Here is a 22,339-nt window from a genome sequence, read left to right on the forward strand (position 1 = left end):
GGGTCTCCACCTGCTGCTCTTAGCTGTGACCCCCCCCCCCATGGACACAGGATGGGTCAGACATCCCCCTCAGGCCTCTTCCCCCAGGCCATGGTAAGCTGCTTGGAAACCCAGCCAGGGGCCCTGCTGGGCCCTCCAGTGGCCACGCTGGTGCTCAATCCCCCTTTCCCTCGCGGAGCCAGGACACACTTTGGGCTGGGCTAAGGGGCTGAGGGGCAAGGCCTGGGTGGGATGTGGTAGGTCCAGGACCCCGTGTTTCCCAGCAGATAGCAGGAAGAATGGACCTGCTGGCTCCAGAAGCAGAGGGCTCGTTTCTCCGGACAGCTAAAGGCACACACCTTTGTGACCAACTGTGGTTGGCCCTGTCCAGAGCCCCTGGCTCAGAGGAACAGGTTCTGGGGCTCCAGTGGAAACCCGAGGCCAACCCAAGTCTCTCTGGGCTGGGCCGGGCTGAGCAGGGCTGGGGCAGAGGCGTGTGCTGCCAGGGCGGTTCTCTGGGGACAGTGGAACTGAAAAGGAAAAGCATCTCCAAGGCGGGGCAGGGAGGGAGGGAGGGAAGCTGGATGGCAGGCGGGGACACACACACACACACACACACACACACACACACACACACACACCCTCCCTACCTCGCCTAAGCCTTAGTCCTGAGAGGAGCATTCTGCTCTCTGCTCTCTGAGCTCTGTGTTGCTTCCCCGCCCATCCGTGCTGTCAGCAGCGACAGCAAAGTTGGCCTCAAACAACTTACGGGAGCTGAAGGCGTCAGCTCCTTGGGAGCTCTGCAGGGGCCGCAGCAGGCCCCGGCCTCTCAACCCAGCCGGGCTTGGGGAGCCCCCCCAGCCCTCCAAGCACCCAGCTGGACCTCGCTTCCCTGGGCAACACTCTCATTCTTGTCCTGAAGGTCCCCAGTCTGGTGTGGGGAATGGTACTCTGAGGTCCCTCTGGAACCCCTAGTCCCAGTCCAGGACTAGAGCAGCCCAAGGCCCAGGCCAGCATGGCTAGCCCTGTGCAGCCTCAGTTTCCCAGGATGCAGGAGCTGGGCTCCACCTCACCGCTGGACCTGCCTGAGATGGAGAAGCTCCTCACCAAGGTGCAGGACAAGGACGACAAAGCCTTGGACCTGTCCAAGTCCCTGTCGGAGGCTCTGGAGCTGGAGCAGAACGGCCACAGCCTGCCCTTCAAGGTGATCTCCGAGGGGCACCGGGAGGCCTCACTCCCCGGCTCCCTCTCCCGGGCCAGCTCCAGGCGGGCATCCTCCGTGGCCACCACCTCCTTCGCCCAGGACCAAGAGCCCCCCAAAGATTACCTCATCCTTGCCATCGCCTCTTGCTTCTGCCCAGTGTGGCCCCTCAACCTCATCCCCCTCATCTTTTCTATCATGGTAAGTGAGGCTCTTGGGGCAGGGGAGGGGCTGGCATACCCCTGGGCAGACCCAAGCCCGCTGCCTTGGGTGCAGCGGAAAGGAGGGTCAGGTGCAGGGGTTGTGAGAGCCCCTCTCTCAGCCCCTCCTGCCCCTTCCGGAGGGGCCCGGGGCTTCTCTCTGTGTCCCTTTTCATCTCCGCTCCTGGGCAGTGTGGCTTGACTTTGCCCCTATCCCTGCTAAAAAGAGAAAAGTGCCCAGAGCTAAATTCTGCAGTGCAGAAACAGTGGGGTTGGTGGGCTTGCTTTTCTTGGAGAGGAGATTGTCTCAAAGAACTATTCTTGAGCTGAGCTCTCCATCAGCAGAGCTTACAGCCAGAGGGGTGTCTTGGGCCCCGTGTGCCCAGGACAGGAGCCAGGCCTCCAGGGCCACCCGGGCATCCCACGAGCCTCTGAAGGCTTTGGTTTCCAGGGGCCAGCGGCAGCTTCCTCACCTGCACCGAGGGCCCCAGGGCCTCTCCCCTTGGGGCACAGGGAGGGAAGGTGGGCAGGCTGTTCCTGGGGAGTGACTTCCCCCTGGAGCCCTCTGGATCGTGGCTGCACCATCCATCTCTAGGGCAGGGGAGGCCAGTCTGCACACGGGGAAATCTGGCAGAGGGCCTGGCCAGCTTCACCAGGAGGGGTGTGTTGGCTAGTCTTCACTTCTATAGGGTTTTGAATAAGTTGTCTTAGATTTGCCCCAAGACAAGCTATTTGGGTAGATAATCCCATAGATGGCAAGTGACTCTGTGTGTGTGTGTGTGTGTGTGTGTGTGTGTGTGTGTGTGTGTGTGTTATTGAGAATTGAACCCATGGGCAGTCTACCTCCCAGCTACACCCCCAGATCTATTTATTTTTTGAATTTTTAAATAGAGTTTCTTAGCCAGACGTGGTAGTACATGCTTGTAATTCCAGCAATGGGGAGGCTAAGACCAGAGGATTGCAGTTCGCAGACAGCCTCAGCTACTTAGTGAGGCACACCGTAAATTAGTGAGACCCTGTTTCAAAATAAAGAATAAAAAATAGGGCAGGGAGTGTAGCTTGGAGGTCGAATGCCCTGGGTTCCATCCCCAGACTTGCAAAATAAATAAATAAATAGAGTCTCACTATTTGCTGAGGGCCTGTGATCCTCCTGTCTCAGTCTCCCAAGTACTGGGATGACAGGTGTGTGCCACCAAGCCCCAAGTAGCCTTTGAGGTCCTGGAAGGGGGGCATGGTGATGACTTGATTCAGAACAAGGCAGGAAGCATAGGGGAGCAAACTGCTGCCCCCAGGCTGGGCCCAGCTCAGGGCCAGAGGCCAGCTGGGGTGACACGGCCTGCCTCCCCAGAAGTGACATTCCTGCTGAGTCATCTACCAGCAAGCCCCCCGGAGCTGTGGCCAGGCTGGCTGTCCTCTGAGAAGGCCCACATGTCTTCAGATATCCCTGTCTACTTTAAGGTCTAGGGGACCCTGTAGTCTTGCGTCTGAGAGTCTCAGCACAGGCAAGAGACAGGGCTGGCAGAGCCTTCAGAAGAGCTCCCCGCGCTGTCTGCTCGCTTGAGGACAGAGCCAGACCCCAGGGGTGCAGCCAGTGGCCCTGGGCAGGGCCAACCTCTTGGTTTACAGGGAAAGGTCCCAGGAGGAGAGACAGGCTGGAGGAGGGAAATCACACCAGGGCTCAGGAGAAAACAGATTCTGAAAGCCGTCTCCTGGCCTGCAGCCAGGTGGGGGTGGGGTGGCAGGGACGGCCTGGGTAGGAGCGGCCTTTGTCAAGGGAGCATGGCCCAAGACCGCGGCCATTCTGAACCCACTCCAGCATCTCTACAGCCTCTAAGGTTCCTGCGTTGGGGAAGATGGTTGCTGGGCTGGAGGAGGGAACACAAACCCTGAGCCAGACAGTGATGGCCAATTCCCAGCAGCCTGCACTCCAGGGCTTTAGAGACACTGCAAGAAGTACCCACACAGATGCAACTCAGAGCTCTCTTATATTCAGTTTACCCATTTCAAGAATGGGTGTAACCGTAATGCCTGCACGGAGGGACAGCAGAAGGGCAGATGAGGCGGGCCGCCCTGAGTGCTAGTCCACGGCACAGGACTAAGTACAGCCAGACTCCCTAGTGGGAGCGGGAAGCCAGCATGGGTTTCTTTGTTTGCTCACTTTTTTTCTTTTTTCTTTTTGTTTGTTTTTTGATTTTTGTTTTATTTTATTTTATTTTTTTCTTGCGGTACTGGGGGTGGGACCCAGGGACATTCTACCTCCGAACTACACCCCCAGCCCTATTTTTTATACTCTATTTTGGAAACAGGGTCTCACTGAGTTGCTGAAGCTTAAATCTGTGATTCTCCTGTCTCAGCCTCCTAAATACTGGGATTACAGGTGTGTATCACCATGCCCAGCTATTTTTATTTTTATTTTTATTGGTACTGAGGATTGATCCCAGGGATATTCTACCTCCAAGCTACACCCCAGTCCTTTTTTTTTTTTTTTTTGAGGTGCTAGGGATTGAACCCAGGGGCATTCTACCTCTGAATTACAACCCCAGCCCTATTTTTATTCTTTATTTTGAAACATGGTCTCACTAAGTTGCAGAGGGCCTCACTAAATAGCCGAGGCTGGCTGCAAACCTATGATCCTCCTACCCCAGCCTCCCAAGTACTGGGATTACAAGTATGCGCCACTACACTCAGCTGTTGTTTTTTATTTTGAGATGGGGTCTCACTAGGTTCCTGAGGCTGGCCTCAAATCTGCCATCCTCCTGTTTAGGCCTCCCAAGTACTGGGATTACTGGCATGCATCACCATGCCTGGCTAAGCCCTGTTTTGTTTTGTTTTGTTTTTGTTTTTTGCAGTACTAGGGATGGAACCCAGAGGCATTCAACTTCTGAGCTACACCCCCAGCCCTATTTTTATTCTTTATTTTGAAACAGGGTCTCACTGAGGTGCAAAGGGCCTCACTAAGTAGCTGAGGCTGGCTTTGAACCTGCAAAACCCTCCTGCCTCAGCCTCCCAAATGCTGGCATTACAAGCGTGCGCCACCATGCTTGTATTTTTTTAAAAAACAACTTTGTTGAGATATAATTCACATACCATACATACCCATCTAAACTATACAACTCAGCTGGGTGTGATGGCACACTGCAATCCCAGTACTTGGGAGGCTGACACGGGAGGATCACAGGCTCAGAGCCAGCTCCAGTAATTTAGAGAAGTCCTCTGCAACTTAGAGAGACCCTCTTTCCAAATAAAAAATAAGTAGGGCTGAGGGTATAACTCAGAAGTAGAATGCTCCTGGGTTCAATCCCTAGTATTACTAAAACAGATGAATGAATGAATGAATAAATATATAAAATAAAGGGTATGACTCAATGCTCTTTTTTTCATTTTTGGTTTTATTTTTTTGGTATTGGGGATGGAATGCATGAATGTTCTACCTCTGAGCTATACTTCCAGCCTTTGTTTTACATTTATTATTATTTATTTTATTTATGTATTTGTTTATTTATTTATTTATGTATTATTTATGTATTTATTTATTTGTTTATGTATTTATTTATGTATTTGTTTATGTATTTATTTATGTATTTGTTGGGTGGTACTGGGATTCCTGGAAACCCTTCTAACTCCGGGCTACACTCCCAGACCTATTTTTTTATACTTTTAAAATTTGGAAACAGGGTCTCTTAAGCCAGCACACTAGCTTCGAACCTGCGTGATCCTCCTGTCTTTGCCTCCCAAGCATGGGGATTACAAGCGTGCACCACCACGCCCGGCTATTTTTTTATTTTTTATTTTTTGGTGGTACTGGGGGTGGAACCTAGAGGCTTTCTACCTCCAGGCTATACTCCCAGACCTATTTTTTTACATTTTATTTGGAAACAGGGTCTCACTAAGTTGCTGAGAGCCTCACTAAGTAGCTGAGGCTGGCTCTGAACCTGTGCGATCCTCCTGTCTCAGCCTCCCAAGCATGGGGATTACAAGTGTGCACCACCACACTCGGCTGCATTTTTTATTTTGAAGCAGGGTCTTGCTAAGTTGCTGAGGGCCTCAATATATTGCCGAGGCTGTCCTTGAACCTGTGATCCTCCTGTCTCAGCCCCTCAAGTACTAGGATTACAAATGATCACCATCATGCCTGGTGAACCTAGCCGTATTCAACCTCTGAGCTATACCCCCAGTCCTTTTTATTTTTTATTTTGAAGTAAGGTCTCACTAAGTTGCTGAGGCTGGCCTCGAACTTGTGATCCACCTGCCTCAGCCTCCCAAGTATTGGGATGACAGGCATGTACCACCTGCCTGCCTTATGTGTGTTTTTAAATTATTTTAAGTGTTGGGAGGCTGAGACAGGAGGATCGCGGTTCGCGGACAGCCTCGGCTATTTAGTGAGGCCCTCTGCAACTCAGTGAGACCCTTTTTCAAAATAAAGGATTAAAAAAAATAGGGCTGGGGGTGTAGCTCAGAAGTAGAATGCCCCTGGGTTCCATCCCCAGTACCGCAAAAAAATTTTTTTTTTTTGCGGTACTGGGGTTCCTGGAAGCCCTTCTACTTCCGGGCTACACTCCCAGACCTATTTTTACATTTTTATTTGGAAACAGGGTCTCCTAAGCCAGCGCGCGCAGCTGGCTTCGAACCTGCGCCATCCTCCTGTCTCCGCCTCCCAAGCGCGGGGATTACAAGCGTGCGCCACCACGCCCGGCAAAAAAAATTATTTTTAAGTGATATATAAAACACCATACATATCAGCATCAATAGTTGTATACATCATATAATGTTTATATCAGGTAGACATACCCATCTCCTAAAATATTTATCATTTTTGTATTGTGAAAACTTTCAAAATCCTTTCTCTGGCTTTTTGAAATAGTACAGTATTGTTATCCAGAGCCACCCAGCTGTGCGGCAGCCCCTGCTGCCCGTGTCTGCAGCCTGGCGCCCAGGGAGGGCCCCACGGCTCCCCGCCCCAGCCCTGCTCACCACCGTTCTACTCTCGAGTTTTTTGAGATCAACTCTTGTAGATTCCACCTAGAAGAGATCATGCTGACCTTGCCTTCCCGCGCCTGACTTACTTCACTTAATGTAATGATCTCTGGTTCTGTTCACGTTGTTGCAAATGACAGGACTTCATTCTCTTTTTAATGGCTGAGTAGCAATGCAGTGGTTTTTGGTGCGCTCACGGGCAGCTGCAGCGTAACCACAGTCGATATGAGAACATTTCCCTGACCGCCAAAGGAAACCCTGTGCCGCAGCTCTTGTCCTCCACGGCCCCTCCTGGCCCCAAGCAAACACGAATCTTTCCATCTCTGTAGACTTGCCTGGCCTGGACACCGTACCAACGAAGTCATAGGCTGTATGGCCCTGTGTTTTTTTCTCCTGTTTTGTTTTTTGTACTGGGGCTTGAACCCAAGAGCGTTCTAGTCCTGATCTACACCCCCGGCCCTGTTTTATGTTGTTATTTCCAAACAGAATCTCTCTGAGTTGCCGAGTCTGGCCTCAAACCTGTGACCTTCCTCTCTCCACCTCCCAAGTATGTACCGCCATGCCCAGGGAATATGTGGCCCTTTGTGTCTGGCTTTTTCCACGCGGCACAGCGTCGTCAAGCTTCCTCCCCGCTGCACGTCCTAGGGTGTTGAGCCGAGGCTGTACAGCCAGATTTCCATTTTGGAAGACTGGCCTGGTGGGGGGTAGAGGAGGGACTGAAGACCGTGAGCCTGGCGCTCACGCAAGAGTGCAGATCAGAGGTGAAGAGGCTCGGACAGGGCCAGGGCCAGGGCCAGAGGGAGCTTCTGGGCACCCCGTAAGAGCTGGTTATCCGGACCGTCCATTCACTCAGCTTGGACGGAAAGTGGCTTGATTTGAAGGAACTAAGAGCTCGATGACGACCCCTCCCAACGAACGGCCGTGCCTTTTTAATGAGCCAGGCGTTGTGCTGGGTGTCTTGGGAGGAGTTGGCTAAGGTGAGTATGGTCTATTTGGCAAGGCAAAAAGATGAAGAGTGTGATTGGGCCTGCAGAGAAGCAGAGACTCGCTCTAAGGATTTAAAGTTTTATTCTAAGCCGGGCGTGGTGGCGCGTGCTTGTAATCCCAGTACTTGGGAGGCTGAGACAGGAGGATTGCAGGTTTGAGGCCAGCTTCAGCAACTAAGTGAGGCCCTCTACAGTTTAGTGAGACTTTGTTTCAAAATAAAGAATGAAAAATAGGGCTGGGGAGGCCGGGTGTGGTGGCGCACGCTTGTAATCCCCGCTCTTGGGAGGCTGAGACAGGAGGATCACATGGGTTCAAAGCCAGCCTCAGCTACTTAGTGAGGCTCTCAGCAACTTAGTGAGACCCTGTTTCCAAATAAAATAGAAAATAGGTCTGGGAGTATAGCCCGGAGGTAGGAGGCCTCTGGGTTCCACCCCAGTACCACCAAAAAAAAAAAAAAAAAAAAAAAAATAGGGCTGGGGTGTAGCTCAGAAGTAGAATGCCCCTGGGTTCAATCCCCAGTACCGCAAAAAAACTAAAAAATAAATAAGTCTTGTCCTAGTGGTTCTGAAGAGGCCCTGCAGAGTTTGAAACAGACTCATGATGTGGTCAGTTCTTATTTTATTTTGTGGTACTGTGGATTGGACCCAGGGACATTCTACCTCTGAGCTATGCCACAGCCCTTTTCATTTCTTATTTTGAAGCAGGGTCTCACAGAGTTGCCCAGGCTAGCGTCAAACCTGTGATTTTCCTGCCTCAGCTGCCCAAGTACTGGGATTACAGGCATGCACCACCATGCCTGGCTTCGGTTCATACATTACTTTATTTTATTTTATCTTTGTGAATCAAACCCAGGGGCATTCTACCTCTGAGCTACACGCCAGCCCAATTTTATTTCTTATTTGGAAACAGGGTCTCACTAAGTTACTGAGGGCCTTGCTAAATTGCTGAGGCTTTGAACCTGCGATCCGTCCATCTCATTCTCCCAAGTACTGGGATGACAGGTGTGCGCCGCCACGCCTAGCCCTAGGTATCGTCACTCTTCCATCATACGGATGAGAAAGTGAAGCCCGGATGCACAGGTGCCCTGCAAGTAAACGAGAGGCCTGGGGCCGGAGCCCGCACCTTCCTACCCAGCACACAGGCTACCTTCTTGGGAACCTTTCCTTTCTTCTTTCTTTTACTGGAAGTCAGCTGGAGGAGCATGATTGGGTGTGTCCACAGGCTTCTCCCGTTCTGGAAGCCGCTCCCATTCCCCAGGGCTGGAGGGGGCGCACGGCGTCCCTCTGAGCAGCATTAGGAGAGGAGGGTCAGGCTGTGTGAGCGGAGCAGGGCTCCTGCTCTGGTGGCTCCCAGCCCTGGGCAGCGCTCCAGAATCCAAGAAGGCCCCTGCTTACCAAAGGCAGGACCGCGGCCTGGCCCGGGGGTGGAGGGAGACCCTGCGCCCACAGCCCCTCTCACTAGTGACTGCGCAGAACGTGCTTGTCCCGTTTAACAGACGCTCCGTCCCTTTTGAGCCCAGTGGCCCTGTTCCCATCTGTCAACCTCCTTGCTTAGCAGGTTTCTTCATTTACAAAACTCACACAATAAGCTGGGTGTGGTATCGAACGCCTGGTCCTGATACCTGGGAGGCCGAGACAGGAGGATTGCAGGTTCGCAGCCAGCCTCAGCTACTTAGTGAGACCCTGTTTCCAAATAAAAAATAAAATAGGGCTGGGAGTGTGGCTCAGAGGTAGAATGCTGCTGGGTTTCATCCCCAGTATCACTCACACACACACACACACACACACCCCAAAACAGAATGCAGGCAATAAAACTATCTGCCAGTAGGGCTGTTGGAAGGACTAACTGAGCCAACATGTGTGAAGCACTTAGCACAAGCCTGGCACAGAGAAAATGCTTACTAATAGCTGTTCTTTATTTATTCATTCATGTGTTCATTCATTATTATTATTTTTTGGTATTGGAGACTGAACCCAGATATACCTTCAAGCTATATCTCCATCCCTTTTTTTTTTTTTTTTTTTGCGGGTCTGGGGATGGAACCCAGCGGCATTCAACCTCCTAGCTACACCCCCTGCCCTATTTTTTATTCTTTATTTTGAAACCAGGTCTCACTGAGTTGCAGAGGGCCTCACTAAGTAGCTGAGGCTGTCCGCGAACCGTGATCCTCCTGTCTCAGCCTCCCGAATGCTGGGATTACAAGTGTGTGCCACCACGCCTGGCTTCCATCCTTTTTAAATTAAATTAAGTTAAATTTATTTATTTTGGTGGTACTGGGGGTGGAACCCAGGGACTTTTCTACCTCTGGGCTATACTCCCAGACCTGTTTTTTTTTAACTTTATTTGGAAATAGGGTCTCACTAAGTTGCTGAGAGCCTCACTAAGTAACTGAGGCTGGCTCCAAACCTGTGCGACCCTCCTGTCTCAGCCTCCCAAGCACAGGGATTACAAGCGTGCGCCACCATGCCCGGCGATTTTTATTTTTATTTTAAAACAGTCTTAGCCAGGTATGGTGGCGCATGCTTGTAATCCCAGCATTCGGGAGGCTAAGGCAGGAGGATGAGAGCTCACAGACAGCCTCAGCTACTTGGTGAGGCCCTTGGCAAGTCAGTGAGACCCTGTTTCAAAATAAAGAATAAAAAAAAAATAGAATAGAGCTGGGAGCCAGGCGTGGTGCTGCACACTTGTAATCCCAGCATTTGGGAGGCTGAGACAGGAAGATTGCGGTTCAAGGACAGCCTCAGCTACTTAATGAGGCCCTCTGCAACTTAGTGAGTCCCCGTTTCACAATAAATAAGAAATAGGGATGTGGGGTGTAGCTTAGAGATAGGATACCCCTGGGACCAATCCCCAGTAGTGCACAAAACCCCAAAAAACATAAAACAGGGTCTTACTAAGTTGCCAAGTTTAGCCTCAATCCTATGATCCACCTATCTTCAGCCTCCCAAGAACTGGGATTAAAGGCATGTGTCACCATGCGTGGCTTCATTTATCTTTCCATGCTGGCAGTGGGACCTAGGGGTGCTCTGCCACTGAGCTATATTCCCAGCCCGTAAGTTTTTATTTTGAGACAGGGTCCGGCTGAGCTGCCCACGCTGGCCTCAAGCCTGCGCTCCTCCTGCCCCGGCCTCCTGAGTAGCTTAGATTACAGTGCGTGTCCTCATGCTTGCTTGGCGGTTGTTGTTATTATTAATACCGAATGAAACTTCGCAGTATCAGAAGAAAGGGCAAATCCCTCATGGCTGATCAATTCTGACTTTAATCAGCTTCAGGATTACACCACTGGTTCCCGGGGAGGTTCCCATCCCTGTCTGTGGTTTTAGTGGCGGCTGCCGACAGCCCCTTCCCCGTCCCCGCGTCACACCAGAGCGCTGCAGAGATCCGAGCGGTTTGACGCTTCCTTCCTTAGGCATTTTCGGTAACTTAATTATTTAACTGGTGTGTGGCAGCCGCAGCGGTTTCTCACACCTGCGTTCATTTCTGCGCTCATTCATCCATGGGCGAGTGTGCGGGCCAGGGACATTCGCAGTGACGTTCCCAGAGGACACGCGTGGCAGAGATGTGTGGACCAAGGGGAGACGGGACTTAACACGGCTGAAAGTAAGGCTTTCTCTTTCCTCTGCCCAGGCAAGCGTAGCTGTGCCTCTCTCCAGGGTCCTGAATCGTAACAGCACTCAAACCCTGCGTCAACCACTCAGGGCTGACACAGGAGGGTCACAGGTTCGAGGCCAGCCTTAGCAACCTAGCAAGATAATTTCAAATATAATTTGAAATATAATTTGTTTCAAAATAAAAAATTAAAACAGGGTTGCAGGTGTAGCTTGGAAGTAGAACACCCCTGGGTTCAACCCTAGTAACACATACACACACACACACACACACACACACACACATACACTCCCTCACTGGCTCCCAAATCTAAACCTCTTATGCAAAACAGTCAGGGCCCTTCTCAGTCTGGCCTTTCTCCGCCAGCTGTTTCTCTTACCACAGACACACGAGGCTGATGATCAGCTCCACCCGGCCTCATAGGAGGGATTAAAGGATAGAGTGTGCTATGGGTGGCCCAGGGTAAATGCTCAAATAACATGAGTGTTCATTATTATTCCCACAGAGGTGGAGGAACCCTGGTGGGCTTCCCAGAGGAGGTGACCCTGGAGCGGAGCCAGCCCCTGAAGAGTGGGGAGGATCTTGATATGGGGTGTCGTGGGGAAGCGGGAATGTGGGGAGGTCAAAGGCACCCAGAGGTCAGTCAGTGCTTGGAGGTTGTGGAAGAGAGTAGCGGAGGATTTAAGACAGAACAGGGTGAGCTAACCTGAGTTTGGACTTAGTTCTGTGGACCAGGGAGAGCCATAGAAGATGCGGGGCAGGAGAGACCACCTCGGCCCCTTGCCTCTCTGAACTTCAGCCACAGCTCCTGACTGGCCTCCCTGCCTCCCCTCTGATCTCCGCACACCAGCCAGAGAGGCCTTTTAGAAAAACCAGTATTTGCTGGGCTCGGTGGCACATGCCCGTAATCCTCTACTTGGGAGGCTAAGACAGGAGGATCGCAATTTTGAGGCCAGCCTCAGCAATTAGTGAGACTATTTTCAAATGAAAAATAAAATAGGGCTGGAGGTGTAGCTCAGAGGTAGAATGCCCCTGAAATCAATCCCCAGCACACACACACACACACACACACACACACACACACACACGCACGCACACAAAAAGAGAGAGAAAGAGAAGGAAGGAAGGAAGGAAGGAAGGAAGGAAGGAAGGAAGGAAGGAAGGAAGGAAGGAGAGCCTGCATGCCGTCATTTCGCGCACCCTTCCCTGGCTCCCTCTGCCTTGGGGCCGGGACCCCTCGTGCTGGCAGACCCCGCCCTGCCGGCCGCCAGCGCTGACGGTTCCTCTCACTCCGCTCTAGCCGCGTTGGCCTTTGCTAGTCCCCCTGCTTCCTTCGGCCAACAGAGACTTATTGAGCATCCAGGAAGAGGAGCAGGAGCAGAGGCCAGGACAGAGCTGGAAGCCGGGTCTTCAGGACGCTGGCTCAGGTGAAAGGTCCAGGAGAGATCAGAGGCAGAGCTGCAGCCCACACCTCTCCCTGGAGGATAAATAGAGTCGGGGAGGGGAGAAGAGCAGGAAGGGCAACAGAAGCTTGGAGAACACCAGTCTTTTTCCATAAGATTCTCATGAAAAGTATCGGGCATGGAGAAGCGTTGAAAGAATTGCACGGTGAGCCGGGCGTGGTGGCGCGTGCTTGGGAGGCAGAGACAGGAGGATGGCGCGGGTTCCAAGTCAGCCGCGCTGGCTTAGGAGACCCTGTTTCCAAATAAAAATATAAAAATGGGTCTGGGAGTGTAACCCGGAAGTAGAAGGGCTTTCAAGAGCCCCAGTACCACCAAAAAAAAAAAAAAAAAATTGCACGGTGAACACCCATGCATCTATCTGAAGCGCATAATTATCGCTCTTCTTGGCTTATCTCACATCCCTCCCTCCGCCCGTCCCCACGCTGGCTCTTTTCAGTGTCTCTCAGAGCAGGTTGCTGACGCTGAGCGTGTGACGCTCCAGCACGTGTCTTAGTCAGGGTCCTTGCCGCTGTGATCCGGATGCCTGGCAGCACAGCTCAAAGCGAGGACGACTTATTGGGGCTCACAGGTCTGCAGGTTCCAGAGGTTTTAGTCCATGTTAGGCCAGATCACATCTGCAGGGCTCAGGATATCTTGGTGGGAAGCAGAGAGGGAGGGAGGAGGGAGCCCGTGGACATATACAGTCCCTACGACCACGAACCATGTGCCGCCTGCAACACACACATTCAGATTACTGACCCAGCCAGGCATGGTGGTGCGCACCTGTCTTCCCAGTCCTTGGGAGGCGGAGACAGGAGGATCGCAGGTTCAAGGACAACCTCAGCAAGTAGTGAAACTTTCATCGACTTAGTAAGACCCTGTTTCAAAATAAAAATAAAATAGGACTGGGGGTGGCTTAGAGGTAGAATGCCCTGGATTCAATCCCCAGTAATACACACACACACACACACACACACACACACACACACACATGCACACGTGCAAAAATAGGGTTAGTGTGTAGCTCAGAGGTAGATTGCCCTTGGGTTCAATCCCTATTACCAATAAATAAGTAAACAGTAAATAAAATAAAATAAAATAAAAAAGAAAGTAGCCGGGCATGTTAGCACATACTTGTAATCCCAGCGCTTGGGAGGCTGAGACAGGAGGATCACACAGGTTCGAAGCCAGCCTCAGCTACTCAGTGAGGCTCTCAGCAACTTAGTGAGACCCTGTTTCTAAATAAAGTATAAAACAGGTCTGGAAATATAGTCTGGAGGTAGAGAAGCCCTTGGGTTCCACCTCCGGTACCACAAAAAGAAAGGAAGAAAGAAAGAAGAAAGAGAAAAAGAAACTCTGAGCTTACCAAGGAGCGATACAGAGAATAGGGCCCCTCTACTAGCCCCTACTCTCCAGGACAATCCTAAGGCCTCTCACATTTCTCATGTGGTCCAGAAAGTACACTTGGTTGAAGAAGGATGTGGTCTTGGGTGGGAATTCGAGGGCGGGAGGGAGGACAGCTTCTTTATTTCCATTCTGCAGTGAGAGGGAGGCTCGCAGAGGGAGGCTGGAGAAGCCTGGGCAGCCTGCGGGTCCCCCTGTGGCTGCAGAATTGAGCCTGGGGCTGGGTCCCGGCGGGCCTGGCCTGTCTACTCCGGCAAGTCGGCCTGGGCCTCTCAGGTCCTGGGTCTCCACTGCGCCACCTGCCCCTTGCCTTCCTGAGAGGACCGGCCGTGTGTTGCTTGGTCTGCCTCCAGATGTTCCCTGGCAGTGAGGGGCAGGCTTGGCCAGGGGGTCCCGCGAGTGGTAAGGGCTCAGGCCACTTCTCGGGAGGAGTCCTCTTCCTCTCCCCTGGGGGACTGTGGGGGGCTGCAGGGTCGGTGGGAACCTTCCTGAGGTCTCTGATGTGCTCTCTCCACAGTCTCGGAGTAGCGTGCAGCAGGGGGACCTGGACGGGGCCCGGAGGCTGGGCCGCCTGGCCCGGCTGCTCAGCATCACCCTCATCATCATGGGGGTCGTCATCATCGTTGTGGCCGTCACTGTCAACTTCGTAGGTAAGGGCCAGCTGCGTGGAGCGAGGGCGGCCCCGGGGCAGAGGCCAGGGTAGAGTGTGCTACAGGCTTAGCCCTTCACTCCAGAAAAGTGGCCCCGTGTCCTGCAGCGACTTCCCGGTGATCATTAGTCAATTTCAAAGAGTAAGGCGAGGACACAGTTCAGAGCTCCATCTCAGCTCTGATGGCCCTGGGCCTGGGCCAGTGTCCTGTCTGGCTGAGCCAGGAAGGAGCTGCTAGCAATTTTTTTTTTTTTTTTTGGTAGTCCCGAGGATGGAACCCAGGGGCCTTCTACCACTGGGCTATACATCTAGACCTATTTTATTTTTTACTTGAAAACAGGGTCTTGCTAAGTGGCTGAGAGCCTCACTCAGTTGTTGAGACTGACCTGTGTTCCTCCTGTCTCCAGCATCCCAAGTTACAAGCATGTGCCACCATGCCCGGCCTGTTTTATTTTTTGAAGCAGGGTCTTGCTAGGTTGCTGAGGCTGGCCTCGAACCTATGATCCCAGTCTGAGCCTTCCAAGTACTTGGATTACAGGTGTGCACTACCATGCCCGGCCAGCAGGGAAGCTTTTGTGAGCATCACATGAGATGTCGGATGGGACTGCTTTGTAAACAGTGGGCTCAGCCTCCCCACTGAGGTGGCCGGGGCAGGTCAGAAGCAAATAGTGGATGTGGACAAAGTCAAAGAGCAACACTCTGTGAACCCAAAGGTGCCCTGGGAAGTTATCCTGGCAGAAGAGCTCTTCTCAGAGGAGACTCAACCGCTCATAAAGCCATTGCAGCCCTGTGAGTTTTGGGGGCTACCCAGCTCAGAGCTGTTCCTGCCCTCACACTGGGACACCTCTGCTCATTTCAGCGATCAAGTGAAGCCTTTCCTCTAAAGACCTTGCTGCTCAAAATGTGCTCTATAGGCTGGGAATGGTGGCACACACCTGTAATCCCAGTACTTGGGAGGCTGAATCAGGAGGATTGCAGGTTCAAGACCAGCCTCAGAAACTTAGTGAGGCTCTCAGCAACTTAGCAATACCCCATTTTAAAATAAAAATGAGCCAGGTGTGGCTGCACAAGCTTGTAATCCCAGTACTTGGAGCCTGAGATCAGAGGATCGCAGGTTCTTGGCCAACCTCAGCTACTTAGTGAGGCCCTCTGAAAGTTAGTGAGACCTTGTTTCATAATAATGAAAAATAGGGCAAAATAGGGCTGGAGGTGTAGCTTGGAGGTAGAATGACCCTGAGTTTGATCCCCAATACGATAACAACAACAATTTAAAAAATAAAGCCAGGTGTGGTGGCACATGCTTGTAATCCCAGTTCTTAGGAGGCGGAGACAGGAGAATCACAGGACTGTGACCAGCCTCAGCTACTTAGTGAGGCCCTCTGCAACTTAGGGAGACCCTGTTTCAAAATAAAGAATAAGCCGGGCGTGGTGGCGCACGTTTGTAATCCCTGCGCTTGGGAGGTGGAGACAGGAGGATAGCGCAGGTTCGAAGTCAGCCGCACCGGCTTAAGAGACCCTGTTTCCAAATAAAAGATATAAAATAGGTCTGGGAGCGTAGGCCGGAGGTAGAAGGGCTTCCAGGAACCTCAGTACCACCAAAAAAAAAAAAAAAAAAATAGGGCTGGGATGTAGCTTGGAGGTAAAATGCTTCTGGGTTCAATCCCTGGTAATGGTAATGCAAATAAATAATAAATAAAAATAAAAAATAAAATCGGTCTGGGAGTATAGCTCAGAGTTAGAATGCCCCTGACTTCAGTCCCCAGCATCACACACACAAAGAAAGAAAGAAGAAAGAAAGAAAGAAAGGAAAAAGGAAAGAAAGAAAGAAGAAAGGAAGATGCTCCATGGACCTGCAGCAAGGACATTACCTGGGACCATGTCAGAAATGCAGAATTTCAGACATCACCCCATAATGAGTGGCAGGAATGTGTATGTTAGTAAGATTCCTGGGCTAGTCATTAAAGTGTGAGTCACTAGTTGTCTTGGTCAACATTCTCACAGTGATAATGCAAAATGACTGACCATACAACTCAGAGTAAGAAAGATTTATTTGCTCACACTTTTTGGAGATTTCAGAAGTTTAGTCCATTCCAGGCCAGGTCCACAGAGCTCAGGCATGATGGTGGGAAGCAGAGAGGGGGGGAGAGCAAGGGCTCTGCTCTCACATCATGGAGGGCAGAGGCGAGAGAGAAAGCAAGGGGAAGAGGGACCTTACACAATTCCCAAGGGCTCACCGCCAGGGACCCCACCTCTAACATAGCTGTCCACTCCTCATGAGGTCTTCAGGGACATTATAAATCCAAAGCAGCACACTGGTCCAGAATGTGGAGTGCTCAGCTGGGGCAGAAGTCTAGGATTCAGAGGTGGGCCGTGGACAGCCCCGGCCACTCGGGAGGGCGACGTGCTGAGGGTTGTGGTCAACCTGCCTGGGCTCAGAACCAGGCCCTTCATGATCTCCCTGTCAGGTCTGGAGTGCGTTCCCTAACCCCTCAGAGCCTCCGTTTACTGTGGTAGTGTAGAATCCGGTGGCTTTACAAGCATGTGAGAGGCAGGAGCCACTAGCACAGGCTCTGCGGCTCAGTGTCACCGTACAATTCTTCATTCCTATGTAGGATCTCTCCCTGTGAAGGCAAGATGAAGACAGCAGTTTTAATAGTGTCCTTAATTAGTACAGTACAGTTTGATCAATTCAGTACAGTAAACTAAGCAGGAAACAAAGTGCCTCCTTTTTTTTTTTTTTTTTTTTTGGTGATACTAGGGATTGAACCCAGGTGTACTCTACAACTAAAATACATTCCCATCCCTTTTTAAATTTTATTTTGAGACAAGATCCTGCTAAGTTCCCCAGACTGGCCTTGAACTTGTGGTCCTCCTGCCTCAGGCTTTTGAGTAGCCAAGATTATAGGTGTGTGCCACCGTGCCCATCAAAAACGCTTGTTGGTCTCCGGGGGTGGTGGCACACGCTTGTAATCCCAGCGTTTGGGAGGCTGAGACAGAAGGATCGTGGTTTGCAGACACTCTCAGCTACTTAGTGAGGCCCTTTGCAACTCAGTGAGACCCTGTTTCAAAAATAAAGAATAAAAAGTAGGGCTGGGGGTGTAGCTCAGAGGTAGAATGCTCCTGGGTTCCATCCCCAGTATCAAAAAAAAAATAAAAAATGCTTATTGGTCAATGTTACAGCAAATGTTTCTGATTGGCCCAATTAGGGTCCCATGTTCACCCTTGAGCCTATCACTGAGGCCACAGTCTTCTTTTTCACTGTCAGAGCATCTGTTCCACCAAGAGCCCCAACCAAAAAGTCCCTACCCCTGTACCTTATCCCTGTTACCCTTTCCCACAAATCCTCAAATTGGGGACTTGAGGACTCAATGTTCTGAAGTTCTGTTCTGCCATACCTTTTCTTTTCTTTACAGTCCAGAGCAAATAAAAGTAACGAGGGAGCTGTGCCAGCAGAGGCAGAGCCTGGACAGCTGGAGAGCTGCGAACCCACACACCCTACACACCACAGATGGACAGAATAGTGACTGTCAAGTGCGCACCTGTCCCCAGGCTCCAAAAGCACAAACTTGGAGAGCAAATCCCAAGTCACCCACTGTCAGCCCACATCAGACGGGAAAATCTGGAGAAAAGATGGAAGAAAGGAAGAATAGGAGGAAGGAAGGAAGGAAAGAAACCTTTCTGTGAAGTCACTGGGCAGTGTGGTTTGATCTCATGGCCACATCCCAGCATCTTTAACCCGATACTCTGGCTTGTTTCCCACCCCTACAATGTCCTGGGACTTACCCTGCAGCAGAAACTGCCAGACTGAGAAGAAAACCAGCTCCACAAACAAGACCAGCTATAGCAGGGAAAGAAACAGCACAGGCCCTTTGCGTCAGCGGACAGCAGCAAAGATGCAGGACGTTATCTTTTGTACCTTTCCTGAGGGGGAGGAGGCAGGTGTGCTGCCATCCCGGCCTGAGTCCGCGGGTGACGCTGCCCCTTGGCACCTGTAAAGAGACCATGGCCACACCTGGCTCTCCCATTCCAAGATGGAGGCGCTGAGTGGAATATTGATGAAGACAGAGATGGGGACAGCGTGATAAAATGACTTCTTCCCAAACGTGTCAGCCCTGGAGCTTCTCTGCTGAGGACCCTGGTCCCACTCTGTCTCTCGCTTCCCACCCGTATAGTGTGGGACCCACCCGGGTCAGCCGATGGGGAGGGTGGGGCCAAGGCCTCGGCCACAATCTGAGGGCAAGCTCGGTGGGGTGTGGCTTCGGCTCCCAGCCCAGCCCCCTCTGACGCTCTGCCTTTGGCCCTGTGCTCCTGGCCATCCACAAGCAGAGAGGGTTTTTCGTGGAGGGCTTTGGGACCACCCCTGGGAACCCCAGTGAGCTCCCAGGCTGTGGGGGTGTTTGCATTGCCTACAAGGGAGTGCGCTAGAGGATTTTTATGAAGGCTTATTGTTTCTTGGATCTAGCGTACCAAGACACAGGGCAGGGCTTAGTTGAAGGCTCCGATCTTTGAAGAGCAGGAGGCCCCAGGTTTGGGAACACACTCATGTGCCGGAAGGCAGGGGCCTGGGCCCCATGGCCCTGTGTCGTAGGGCCTTGTGAGACACCTGAAAGGAGCCGCGCAGGGACTTCTGCCTCCTCCTCGCTTTCTCCTGGCACAGACTGGACCCACAGCGGCCTCGCCTACTCCCGCCTGTTCCCCTGGCTTCAGCTCAGACTTGGAGCCCGCTGCGCTTCCCTGTAGCTGGGGTCACGGCCCTCAAAGGAGTGCAGGTTCCCAGCCCAGCCTGTTTTGCCTGTGCCCCATCAGGACCCTTGCCCCTCTCCAGGGACCTTGCCTGGCTCCCCACCCTCTCAGAGGCTCTCTCCAGCTGCAGGAGGGGCTCCTGGTCCTGGGATCCTTCCTGATAGGGCCCATGTGACCTCTGGGAGGACCCTGGCTTAGGTGGATCCCTTTGGGGCTGGTGTTCCTGCATCAGCCCCCACTGGGAGTAGACTCCAGCCCCTCCCGTTCCTAAAGCAGGAACTGGTTGGGTTTTATTTTATGGGGTCTTTAGAGCCAAAATTGAGATATTTCTGTTTGTTGGGGGAGGGAGTAGGCCCAGAGTATCCGTGTTACCTGGAAGGCCAGGTCAGGCCAGCGACATGCTAGGTCTGTGGGACTGGCCACTCAAGGCTCTGGTCAGTCATGGGTCTCCCACCAGGCCCTGGCACCCGGCTTCAGCAACCCTGGGGGAGTGGAAAAGAAACCATGTGGTTTAGGGAGTCACATGGGGAAAATGAGGCCGAGCTGGGTCTCTATCAGTAGCCTCTGCCTTCCTGCCCTGCTGTCACACCTGCACAGCTGCCACCGTGGGGCGTCCCTTGCACACGTACACACCCTCCACACTCAGCCCAGGACAGTCGAGCCCCGCTCAGGTGAAGGCCCTGGCAGACGGCCCCAGGAATGGCCACCTGGAGTGTTCTTCCGTGCAACCCAAGAGCGTCTAGTGGTGCCAGAGACAAAGCTCAGAGGCCCCCAGAGGCGGAGGGGAGCACAGGAGGAGTCAAGCTCCACGAGAGAAGACTAAGGGAGGCCCGCAGCCTCCGCCTCGGTAGGCCCAGCTCCAAGCCGCTGTGGTGGGAGGGGCTGTGATCCTGTCATCCAGCCCCGCCTCGCGTCCAGCTGCCAGACGCATGAACACAGTGCCCTGGCTGGGGTGCTGCCCCAGCCTCTCCCCGGTCCCTTGAGGGACAGCCCAGGCTCCCCTCCCACCGCCATCACCACATGCACCGGTGACTCTGTATTTCTTGGCATGGAGAGAAATAAAGCCGAGCACATGCTCACCCCACCGTGTGTGCACTGCTTGGGCCCAGGGCTTCCCGGCCAGTAAGTGGGGTGTCGTCCACTCAGCCTGTTGGGTCCCAGTGTCGGGGTGGGCCCTGGGCACGCTGGGGCTCCAGGGCCAATGTGAAGCCTTCCTTTGGGCAAGCCGGCTGTCCTCGCCAGGCCTCAGTTTCTCCCACTGTCAAGCGAGTGGGTAAAGCTGGCCCCAACCCTGTGGTTCTCTCTTCCTATAAACAGATCTTGGCTGGAGAGAAGAGGGCAGGAAAACACCATTTTTGTGTGTTTTGTTTCTGCTGGGGGAATTGAATCCAGGGGTGTTCTCTCACACCCAGCTGTTTTGCTTTGCTTTGAAATGGGGTGTTGCTAAGTTACCGCACGCTGGCCTCACACCTGAGATCCTCTTGTGTCGGCCTCTAAAGTACCGGGATCACAGGTGTAGCCACCAGGCCCAGCAGGAAACCAGCTCTTGCTGGTCCCAGCCACATACAGCCCTCTGCACACAGTGGTAAACCCACATGGCCGTCCTAGGAGGTCACTAGTAGTGTTATATCTGGGTTCAGATGGGTAAACTAAGGCTCAGAGAGGTTCTGGGCCTTGCCCAAGGTCACAGTGTGCACGGCACACAGACGGTACTACATGTACACTGGTGAAATGACTCAGTAGCCTGTCTGACCCCAGCTAGCTTCTTGCCCTCTTGTTTTGCTGCTCAGAAAGGGAAATCCCCAGGGGAGAGTGCTTGTCAGGGGCTTGGGGGAGGGGAGGAGTGCGAGTGGGCTTCAGGGTGTAGCTGGCAGTGCCTGGCAGGCAGGGTGGCTTTCCTGGCGGGCCAGGGCAGGAGGTGGGCAGAGCCACCAGGCTGGGGTCAGTGGGGAAGAAAAGAGGTGTTGCCAACACTGAGAACCAGAGGCAGAGGCAGGGCGGGGTGTGGAGGCACAGAGAGAGGGGGGAGGGGAGAGGGGAGGGAGGGTCCCGGGCAGAGGGGATCGGAGCCTGGAAGCTGGAACCAGCCCACCCAGCTTCAAATCTCTCCCGGCTAGTTACTAGCTGAGTCTCTGTATCTCATCAGATCTGGAAATGTAAAGATGCAATGGCGTGGTCCACGTGAAGATTCCAGCACACCGTCTTCCAGGGCCACTCAGCCGGACCCCTCCCTCCACTACAGAACACAGGCTGGCGTGCTCTCGAGGAGCTGAGCCCTGCCCCCGCCCCCCCTCCTCTCTGGGCGTGCACCCAGGCCCCCCCGCACCTGAGGGCTGGCCTTGTCTCTCCTCTTGCCCAGGTTTGGACACCCACAGTTCTGGCTTTGCCACCTGTGGGGGGTGAAGTGGGGCAACACTAAGTGGGGTGCCATGTGGTTGGCCTCTTCTACCTCCCAAAGCCACTACTCAGGGGTGAGAAGCGACTGTGTGTGCTTCCATCTCGCCTCAGGATTCATGCAGGCGGGGGCGTGTGAGCCGCAGGCCCTGGCTTCCCAGAGCCCCCTGTAGAACCAGCACATGGCAGATACTCGTGGGATGTGGGCAGGTGCTCCCCGGAGTGCCAGAGGGAGCAGTTGGCAGCAGAGGAGGCTCCCACATGGCACCCTGGGGCTGGGTCCCCCCTTCCTCTACTACTAAGTGCCAGGCCCTGCACTAGACCCTGGGCACAGGCTCCCTGAACCATGTGACCTGTGTGTTGCAGTGGGTGCCCTGGCTGGCATAGGCAGCAGGAAGCAGCAGCCTTGGTGCTCCGGGGTCTGCTCCAGAGTTCTGGGGAGCCCACCCCAGGAAAGGGGGCTCGGTCTCCTCATGGGAAGGAGTGAGCCAGCCTAGAGCAGGCTTCTCACCTGGCCACACAGGAATCACCCGTGGGTCCTTCACGTCCTGACCCGCAGGCCCTCTGCCTAGCACCACTGGCTTGGTTGGCCCAGATGTGGCCTGTGCATCCATGCTTTAGAAGCTGATTGGGTGATCCCAGCGGCCATTAGTGGACAAGAGCCACTGGCCAGACCTCAGAGCCTTGCTACTCAAAGTGGGCCCTGGGATCACCAGCGTGGGTGTCCCCAGAGCTGTCAGGAGAGCGGAGCTGAGGC

The 22,339-nt window shown here is 53.1% G+C and overlaps 1 protein-coding gene across 1 annotated transcript; it reads left to right on the forward strand.

Moving 5' to 3' along the window:
* Positions 1-994: 994 nt before the first annotated feature.
* On the forward strand, positions 995-19,931 carry TRARG1 (trafficking regulator of GLUT4 (SLC2A4) 1; the record flags this gene model as incomplete). Its single annotated transcript, XM_080713995.1, has 4 exons — positions 995-1,381; positions 14,314-14,446; positions 15,100-15,234; positions 19,786-19,931. The coding sequence occupies 4 exons, from the start codon at positions 995-997 to the stop codon at positions 19,929-19,931; spliced, it is 801 nt and encodes a 266-aa protein (XP_080570121.1).
* Positions 19,932-22,339: the final 2,408 nt, after the last annotated feature.

Source organism: Muscardinus avellanarius (assembly GCF_963383645.1).
Source record: "Muscardinus avellanarius genome assembly, chromosome: 16".
Classification (NCBI taxonomy): domain Eukaryota; kingdom Metazoa; phylum Chordata; class Mammalia; order Rodentia; family Gliridae; genus Muscardinus; species Muscardinus avellanarius.